At 39.0% G+C, this 10,727-nt stretch overlaps 1 protein-coding gene across 1 annotated transcript; it reads right to left on the bottom strand.

Annotated features, from left to right (window-relative positions):
• Positions 1 to 7,782: 7,782 nt before the first annotated feature.
• On the bottom strand, positions 7,783 to 8,985 carry LOC140177660 (uncharacterized). The gene is made up of 3 exons (XM_072210807.1): positions 8,770 to 8,985; positions 8,269 to 8,343; positions 7,783 to 8,220 (listed from the first exon to the last, which is right to left on the bottom strand). The coding sequence occupies exons 1-3, from the start codon at positions 8,983 to 8,985 to the stop codon at positions 7,783 to 7,785; spliced, it is 729 nt and encodes a 242-aa protein (XP_072066908.1).
• Between the last annotated feature and the right edge of the window lie 1,742 nt (positions 8,986 to 10,727).

The following is a 10,727-nucleotide window of genomic DNA, read 5'->3' as shown; positions in this document are numbered from 1 at the left end:
CTTTTGCAAAACTCCAACCCGGTTCATTTGGTTCACTTTGGTTCTTCTCCAAACTCCAAGAGCAATCAACCAAGGCCTCTTTCAACCCAATTCCACCAAGAGCAAAGGCCCAACTCAAGGCTTGAAGATCATTTGAAGAAAGTGTATAAATAGGATAGAATTCAAGTTTTCGGGGAGCTTTCCCTTTGAATTTTCATAATAGTTTTCGGAGAGCTTTGGATATTGAGTGATCTTTAATTTCTTAGTCTTGGGGAAGGAGAATTCACTTCTCTTCCTCTTAGTTTTATTGCTTTCAATTTCAATTACAATTGTCTTGGATCTTGGGTTGGAGAATTGAAGAAATTCTGTTTCAATCTCATCCTTGGATCTCTCTGTTTTATTTACTGCTTGATTGAATTTAATTTCTGTTAATTGCTCTTCATCTACTTTCCTTGCAATTTACAATTCCCTTGCAATTGTTCTTGTTGGATCTAGGAAGGCATTGAGATCTAGACTCGGTTTTCTAGTCTTTGGGTCCTGAGATCTGAACTTTCAATTTCTAATTCTCTGTTTACTGTTTTCATGTTCATTTACTTTTCTGCTTCAAGATCCGATTTAACCCAAACCCTCTTCTACTTCTCTGCTTGATGCAAATTTACTTTTCCTTGTTTAAATTTCTGCAAATCCAAGTCCCAATCCCCTTTACAATTCAAGTCATTTACATTTCTTGCACTTTAAGATTCCGCAATTTACATTTCTTGCATTCTAAGTTTCTGCCATTTAATTTCTTGTTCTTTAAGATTCATCAATTTATTTCCTGTTTTCTTTAATTCCATGCAATTTAATTTCTGCAAATCACAAAACACTCAACCAAATCTTGATTCGCTTGACTAAATTAACCACTAAGCTAAAATTGCTCAATCTTCAATCCCTGTGGGATCGACCTCACTCCCGTGAGTTTTTATTACTTGATGCGACCCGGTACACTTGCTGGTTAGATTTGTGTGTTTTGGGAGAAATTCACTTTTCCACCAAAATACTCATCACAAAGTATGGACTATTATATATTTCTAGAAAGCCCTGGATGTCTACTTTCCAACGCAATTCGAAACGCGCCATTTGGAGTTCTGTAGCTCCAGAAAATCCACTTTGAGTGCAGGGAGGTCAGAATCCAACAGCATATGCAGTCCTTCTTCAACCTCTGAATCTGATTTTTGCTCAAGTCCCTCAATTTCAGCCAGAAAATACCTGAAATCACAGAAAAATACACAAACTCATAGTAAAGTCCAGAAATGTGAATTTAGCATAAAAACTAATAAAAACATCCCTAAAAGTAACTAGATCCTATTAAAAATATACTAAAAACAATGCCAAAAAGCGTATAAATTATCCGCTCATCAATAAGCCTATAGGAAAAAGTAAATACAAGAGATGAGAGATCTTAGCAAAATAATCAAAATATTTCAAAATATATCCAGGATCCTCTGCTCTGTCACCACCAAGCAACTCACTGGGGTGGGTTGTGATCTGCATCTGAAAAACAACAACTGAATATAGTATGAGAATCGGAGGTTCTCAGTATGGTAACAGTGCCCAGTGATGTAAGATATAAGACTCTGGGATACTAGAGGCAATCCTAGAACTTCATATCCATCACAAGATTTATCTTAAAGCATAACTAAAACATTAAAGCATAACTTAAGACCATAACATGATAAAGGGTAATCTAACTTAGTGGATTTTCTAACTAACAACTCTCCACTGTCCCACAGCCATCACCAACCTATCTTCTATGCGATCCCATCGCCACCGCCTTCCGAGCCTCCTTAATCCCAGTAGAATACACAATTAATACAATGCAAGTAAAACACAAGTATAGGCATATATGGCAAGTAATTCAAGTAGGCAATTAGGCATGTTATACAATTAGGCAAGCAATTACAAGTCGGCAAAGCAAACAAACAAGTAAAAGATGCACATGATGAATGCTTGTCCTATTGGCTGTGATATCACATTGTCGGTTCAACTGCCAACCCGACACATCTCCATGGAGATGTCGCCCTTCGGAATCATAATGTGAACCCCCGAGATATGGTGCTCGGAATACCGTCCAGGATTTTGTGACTGCACACTCTAGTAATCCGAAGGGATGCAAGCGGTATACTCTTGCCATGGACCTCACATCTCAACGTAAGCGGGACAAACCACCGCCCTTACGCCGCCGCCGCTACCTCGACAGGCGGGATCCAACCACCGTCCCTGTCGGGTGCATAGCATCTCAACGATCTCAATTTAAAAATATTACATCAGTGGTTTTTCAGAAATTCATCATTTCAGTATACCAACGATTCATCATTGCAATTCCGAGTTCTCGACTCATCTCAACCAGTGTCAATTCATAATTTCCATTCCGAACTCATTAGTTCATCAGTTTCTCAATTCATATATTATTCTTCTTTCTCTCTCCACTAAACCCATCATCAGTACACCAGAAACCTAAGCCTCCGTTCTTTAACCTTTCAAGGTTATACCAAATAATTCCACCCAAGACCTTCTCTATGTTTTAACATCCAAAAACAAGCCAAAAAGTCTTAAATAGGTGGCACAGAAGTTTACAAGCTTGTTGGGAAGGCGAAACAATTAAAAACAAGATTTTAGTTGAAAAATAGGGCATGTGCGTTCGCACAGGGGTCTGCGTGTGCACGCCCAGGAGGATTTTCAAAATGTGTGCGTATGCATAGAGGTGTGCGTACTCACAAGCATAAAATTTTCCAATTCTGTTCTGATGGGCGGATAATTTATACGCTTTTTGGCATTGTTTCTACATAGTTTTCAGTATAATTTAGTTAGTTTTTAGTATATTTTTATTAGTTTTTAAATAAAAATCACATTTCTAGACTTTGCTATGAGTTTGTGTATTTTTCTCTAATTTCAGGTATTTTCTGGCTGAAATTGAGGGACTTGAGCAAAAATCAGATTCAGAGGTTGAAGAAGGACTGCAGATGCTGCTGGATTCTGACCTCCCTGCACTCGAAGTGGATTTTCTAGAGCTACAGAACTCCAAATGGTACGCTCCCAATTGCGTTGGAAAGTCGACATCCAGGGCTTTCCAGAAATATATAATAGTCCATACTTTGCTCGAGTTTAGACGATGCAAACTGGCATTCAACGCCAGTTCCATGCGGCATTCTGGAGTTAAACGCTAAAAACAGGTTGCAAAGTGGAATTAAACGCCAGAAACAGGTTACAAACTGATGTTCAACTCCAAGAGAAGCCTCTACACGTGTAAAGCTCAATTCTCAGCCCAAGCACACACTAAATGGGCCCTAGAAGTGGATTTCTGCATCATTTACTTTTTTCTGTAAACCCTAGTAACTAGTTTAGCATAAATAGGACTTTTTACTATTGTATTTACATCTTCGGATCATTTTAAGTCTTGGTGACTCCGGTTCCCCTCTGGGGCCGAGACCAATGAACTCCATTATCACTTATCTATTTTCAACGGTAGAGTTTTTACACACCATAGATTAAAGTGTGGAGCTCTGCTGTTCCTCATGAATTAATACAAAGTACTATCATTTTTCTATTCAATTCAAGCTTATTCTGATTCTAAGATATTCATTCGCACTTCAATATGAATGTGATGATCGTGACAGTCATCATCATTCCCAACCTATGAACGCGTGCCTGACAACCACTTCCGTTCTACCTTAGATTGAATGAGTATCTCTGGGATTCCTTAATCAGAATCTTTGTGGTATAAGTTAGAATCCATGGACGGCCATTCTTGAGATCCGAAAAGTCTAAACCTTGTCTGTGGTATTCCGAGTAGGATTTGGGAAGGGATGGCTATGACAAGCTTCAAACTCGCGAGTGCTGGGCGTAGTGACAGACGCAAAAGGATTAATGGATCCTATTCCAGTATGATCGAGAACCGACAGATGATTAGCCATGCAGTGACAGCGCATTAGACCATTTTTACTGAGAGGACAGGATGTAGCCATTGACAACGGTGATGTCTAATATACAGCTTGCCATAGAAAGGAGTATGAATGATTGGATGAAGACAATAGGAAAGCAGAGGTTCAGGAGGAACGAACGCATCTCTATACGCTTATCTGAAATTCTCACCAATGAATTACATAAGTATCACTATCTTTATTTTATATTTTATTTCTCTTTTAATTACTAAATCTGCATAATCAATTGAATCTGCCTGACTGAGATTTACAAGGTGACCATAGCTTGCGTCAAGCTGACAATCTCCGTAGGATCGACCCTTACTCACGTAAGGTTTATTACTTGGACGACCCAGTGCACTTGCTGGTTAGTTGTGCGAAATTGTGACAAAGAAATAAGATTATGAACGTGCGTATTAAGTTTTTAGTGCCGTTACCAAGGAATGAACCGTCTCGATTTCCGCGCACCATGTTCACTCGCACAAGGTGTGCGAATGCCCTAAAAAAAATGCACCTTCCAAGGTGTGCATGCGCACAGCTTGCAGAACATCATTGGTTGTGTGTGCGCACAGAGCGTGCTAGCGCTCCCATCAGTAGCCATGTCCCCGTGTGTGTGTACGCACAAGGCTGTGCGTGCACACAGGTTCAAAAATCCACGGGGTGTGCGTGCGCACAAGGCTGCACGTGCGCACAAAAACGAGAAATCACAAATTTTGCAGCATTCACAGAATTCAGATTTTGACACCAAACTTTGAATGATCATAACTTCCATTAAAAAAACCCATTTTCTACAAACTTTATATCCATTTAAAGATTTTTCATTGAAATTTAATTTAAAACAAATTTTAACAAATTTTGAAAACTGAGGCTCAAGTTATGATCTGTCAAAGTTCACCAAAAGTCCATTTTTACCAAAATTTCACAAGGTTCTCAATTTTTTAATTTCACAACCAAAACCACATTAACTCCATCCCACATCAGATTTTACCTTTTATGCTACAATCCACTACTCATATCATCAAATTCTCAAACCCAATTATCCAAGATTTCACGCTAAAATCTCTTCTCATCCAACAAACTTAACAATAATCATTTTACCACTTTCGACCATCAACATCAACCTCACTCATTCTCAATATCAATAATTCAACATTGTTTAACAACATCAATAATATTTCTCATTCAAATTCATCACACACATCATACATCAACAACATTATTCAACAACATCAACAATGTCAATTCCTCAGACATCATCAACCAACCAAATTCAACAATCATATCAATCCAAACCTATCCTATGGGTCATCACTAGCCTAAGTGTCCAGAAATATTATATATTACATAGAGGAAACCGAAACCATACCTTGGCCAATTTCCAATATGCACAAAAACCCAAATTGAGTGAGATTCAAGCTTCCAATCACAACTAAGTCACCAACCAACTCCAACAAGCATCAACAATCACTCCAAAGCTCCAATTAAATGCCAACAATCACAATCTCAATCTATATACACATAATTTACAACAATTCAACCTAGGGTTCATCAAATCCACAAAACCACAAGAGATTTGAATTTACTCACCTTACCAAATGATGATTGGGGCAAAACCTAGTAGTAATCAAGTGCTAGAGTGTACCTAAACACCAAAAATCACAAAATTTCACTCAATACAAAACCCTAAAATTTCTATTTTTTGGAAGGAATAACTAAGAGATATTTCGTGATTTCGTTATTAGTTCTTGGGTTAGTTTTGTAGAGCTCTCTGCGAGGATCACGTGGCCACAAACGGTGCGGCGATCGGAGCTCCGTAGCTCAAGTTATGAGCTTGGGAAGTTGAAGATGAATAGTAACAATGGGGGTTTGTCTCCTTCTTCCATTTTTCATCTGCATGTGTTGTGTTTGTGTATGTGATGTGCTGAATGGGTTCATTTAATGAACTTATATTTGTTGGGATTGGGCCGAACTTGGGCCTGATCCAACCTGTTAGCGTTTTTAGCCTGTTTAGCCCAACTTTGGGCCAAACTTTTAAATTAAATGCCCGATTTTTGAATTCTAATATTTTCCTGAGGTTTTCTACTGTTTTTAATTATTCCCGCACAGCACCGGATACACTTAAACCGGTTTGATCGATTTGGGTGCCGGTTTGCGGTTTTACTCGGTTTTTCGCAGAAAATACATTTTTTGACTCAGAAAAATCTACTGAGTCCAAAAATCATATTTAAATCCTCCAATTCTTATTCTAAATTTTTGGATCCAACTTTGGACAATATTAATTATTTAATGAAACAGTTAATTAGTTGCAGTTCTTACATTCTCCCCACCAAATAAGAAATTCTGCCCTCAAAATTTAGTGATTACCTGAGAATAACTTGGGGTAATCCTTACACATCTCAGACTCCAATTCCCAAGTATGCTCTTCCACTCCTGCTCGCTTCTGATGCACCACTATTTTATGATATATTTTGGACTGAATTGAGTGGGTTTGTGTCACCTAATCTCACATTTATTCATGTAAATTGCATGTTTTTCATTTCCTTCCTAGATTGTTAATTTGTAATTCTACTTTATACCATTCGATGCCGTGATATGTTTGTTAAGTGTTTTCAGGTTTATAGGGCATGAATGGCTTAAAGGATGAAGGGGAAGCATATTAAAGTGGAAGAAACACAAGAAACTAAGGAGTTGAGAAGCAAGGAGCAACACGTACGCATGGCTGACGCGTGCACATGAATTGGCGCATCTCACAGTGACGCGTACGCGTGACTGACGCGTACGAGTGACAAGCGCAGAAGTCCAGCGACGCGTACACTTGACTGACGCGTATGAGTGGTAGAGCGTCACGTGCTACACTCATCAGAACTCGCTGGGGGCAATTTCTGGGCTATTTTGGATCCAGTTTCAAGCCCAAAAACACAGACTAGAGGCAGGGGTGTAGCTGAGATTGAAGACACTGCACTTTTCATTTTAGTTTTAGTTTTAGTTTTGAATTTTAAAGAGAGAAACACTATTTCTCCGAGGGTTCTCAGCGTTCTTAGTTTTTCTTTGGATTGGATTTGAAAAAGCTGCTACTACCTTCTATTGAAGTCGTCAACTCTATAGTTTGCTTTTCCAATAACTCAACTACTCTTTTCCATTTAATTACTTCATGTTCATATTTGGATATTGTTATTTTTGAGTTCTATTAATGCATTGAAGTATTTTTATATTTAATTCTACTGCTTGTTTAATCCCTTTTAATTAATCGTCATTGTCAATTTTGATTTTATTAATTTAGTTTAATTGCCATGTTTTTTATTTACTCCCTTTACATGTTTGTGAAAATGGCACTCATGTCAATGGAGTAGATATTCCAACTTGGCTTTGGAGTTGATTAATTGGAAACCCTTGAGTTGGAATACTCAGGTATCAATTTGTAATTGGGAATTACTGGCTAACTCATATTTCACTAACTCTAATCCTTCCCTAGGAAGTGATTAGGGCTTGTGAATCAGAGTTAGTACTACCCACTTGACTTTCCTTTATTAGTTAGAGGATAACTAAGTGAAAGCAATAAACTTTTACTATTATACTTGGGAAAAATCAACAAGGATAGGAACTCCAATTTTCACTTCTAGCCAATACGTTTTATTTCAAATACATAACACCTCTTGTCATTATACATTGCTTTAATTTTTGGTTATTTATTTTTTCTGCTCTCAACCTAAAAATATTAAGAAAAGTCCTGATCAATAATTTACATCACTGTGTCATCTCTTTAGAAAATGACCCGGGATTCCACTTCCGGTTATTTATTCTTAATTGTGACACACTTCTAAATTGATAGTGAAAATTTTGTCAGTTAAGACTGTGCTTGCAATGCCATTTTAGAAAATAATTTTTGGAAATTCTTAACTGGCATTTTTCCACCCATCAGCTTCCAAGCAACTTTAACCAACTGAACTTCTTTTTCACGTAACTTCTTTACATTGGTGTCGTCAATACGCACCGGCGTTACTTGAAAAGTCAAGTTCTCCCTCAACTCAACCGACTCGGGATCCAACACATGAGCCGCATCCGACGTGTACTTACAGAGTTGTGACATGTGGAATACGTCATACAAGTTAGACAAGTGAGGCAGCAAAGCTACTTGATATGCCACCGGCCCAAATCGCCTCAGAATCTCAAACGGTCCTATATACCTCGGATTCAACTTCTTTGTTTTGATTGCTCTTCCAATCCCAGTTGTTGGTGTAACTCTCAGAAATACATGCTCTTCAAATCCCAATGGTTTCCTTCTCTAATCCGCATAACTTTTTTGTCGACTCTATGCAGTTAAAATCTTCACCTGAATCTTCTTAATCTTCTTAGTAGTCTCTGCTACCAAATCAGGAGCCAAAACACTTGCTTCAGTAGTCTCATACTAACAAAGTGGAGATTGGCACTTCCGTCCATACAAAGCCTTATAGGAAGCCATCCCGATGCTCGCATGAAAGCTATTGTTGTACGCAAACTCCACCAATGGCATGTAACAGTCCCAACTTCTGGGTTGATCCAAAACACACGCCCTCAGCATATCTTCCAACATTTGAATAGTCCTTTCCGACAGGCCATCCGTTTGTGGATGATATGCAGTGCTGAGACATAGCTTCGTACCGAAAGCCTTTTGGAAAGCTCCCCAAAACCTTGTTGTGAATCGGGGATCACGGTCTGACACTATGCTCGATGGCACACCGTGCAATCTCACAATCTCCTTGATGTACAATCTTGCCAATTCCTCCATAGAATAGTTTACTCGGATAAGCAGAAAATGAGCGGATTTGGTTAAGCGATCCACGATCACACAAACCGTATCAAATCCTGACCTAGTCCTTGGTAAACCAGTCACAAATTCCATTGCAATTCCTTCCCACTTCCACTGAGGAATATCAAGTGGCTGTAACATTCCTGACGGTTTTTGATGCTCTATCTTTACCTTCTGACAAGTCAGGCACTTAGACACAACTGTAGCTGCATCACCTTTCATCCCAGGCCACCAGAACATCTTCTTTAAGTCATAGTACATCTTCGTACTTCCTGGGTGAATGGAAACCCACTTTTGTGAGCTTCCGACAACAATTCTTGTCTCAGACTCCCGACATTCGGCACACAAATTCTCCCTTTATACCTCCAAATTCCTTCACCATCCCTAGTGAATTCTCCATGCCTCTTCTTACCAATTGGTTGAAATAATTGTTGAAGCTTTTGCTTATCTTGCTGAGACCTCTGAATCTCTATTTTAAATGTACTTGAAATCTGTAACTGATTCAAACAAGCTCTTCCGGCAACTTCACCAATATCTAGCTTAAGATCCACAAACTAATCCACTAACTCCTCTTCCTTGATTCTCATCCAAGCTACTGTTAAAGACTTCCAACTCAATGCATCCGCCACCATATTCGCCTTCCCAGGGTGATAACTCAATTCAAAATTATAATCCTTTAGCAACTCCATCCACCTCCTCTGACGCATATTGAGCTTTTTCTGATCAAAGATATACTTGAGACTCGTATGTTAAGAAAAGAAGCTAAACCTCACTCCGTACAAGTGGTGCCTCCAAATCTTCAATGCAAACACAATTGCCGCTAATTCCAAGTCATGAGTTGGGTAATTTACCTCATGCAGTCTCAGCTGACGCGATGCGTATGCCACCGCATTCTGGTGTTGCATCAACATGCAACCCAAACCCTTCAGTGATGCATCACAATACACCTCAAACTGTTCATGCGGTTCCGGTAAAATCAAAAGAGGCGTTGAAGTTAACCTTTGTTTCAAGGTCTGAAAACTTTCTTCACATTCTGATGTCCACACAAACGGCGCCTCCTTCCTTGTCAACTTGGTCATCGGTAGGGCAATCCGGGAAAATCCTTCAATAAATCTCCGGTAATATCCGGCTAAGCCCAAAAAACTTCTGACTTCCATCACCATCGTTGGTCTTTCCCACTCCATCACCGCCTCTACTTTCAAAGGATCCACCGCTATTCCTGCTTTGCACACCATGTGACCTGATGAACAGATTTTTGATGGTATAGAATTTCACAATAAGCTTGCGTCGCTTGGCAATTTTGCTTCCACGCGTATGTGTCATGTACGCGTACACGTCGCCACGCGACTTCCAATTCATGCGTGCGCGTCTGCTGCGCGTGCGCGTCGATGAATGCATCCCAAATCCTTAATTTTCCATGGTTCCTCCACCTTGCATGCTTTTCTCTTCATTCCTTTGATCCATTCCTAGCCTTTTGAACCTGAAATTAGTAACACACACATCAAGACATCTAGTGGAATCAAAGGTGAATTAAAATTAACCAATTAAGGGCCTAAAAAGCATGTTTTCACTCTTGAGCACAAATTAGGAGGAAACTATGAAACCATGCCATTTCATGGAATAAATATGGGAAAAGGGTGATAAAATCTCCTAAATTCAGCATAGAATGCACCGAAATAGTGGTGCATCAAATCTCCCCACACTTAAACCAAGCATGTCCTCATGCTTAACTCAAGAAAGAGACAAGGGTATCATCATTTATTCAAATGTAAACTAACTATATGCAATCTATCTAAATGCAACTATCTAAATGAATGCAATTACTTGGTCAAAATAAATCAATTCTCAAGAAAACCAATATAAGCATAAGGGCTAAGGGTATTAACAACCAAGCCAAACCACCATTGAAAAGATGATCATAGGAGGAAATAGGTAATTGAGCAATCGAACCCTTACCGGATGTGTATCCGCTCTAATCTCTCAAGTGTATAGGGATTGATTCA

This window comes from Arachis hypogaea, chromosome 13, assembly GCF_003086295.3.
Source record: "Arachis hypogaea cultivar Tifrunner chromosome 13, arahy.Tifrunner.gnm2.J5K5, whole genome shotgun sequence".
NCBI lineage: Eukaryota > Viridiplantae > Streptophyta > Magnoliopsida > Fabales > Fabaceae > Arachis > Arachis hypogaea.
This window is presented reverse-complemented; position numbering and strand designations above follow the sequence as displayed.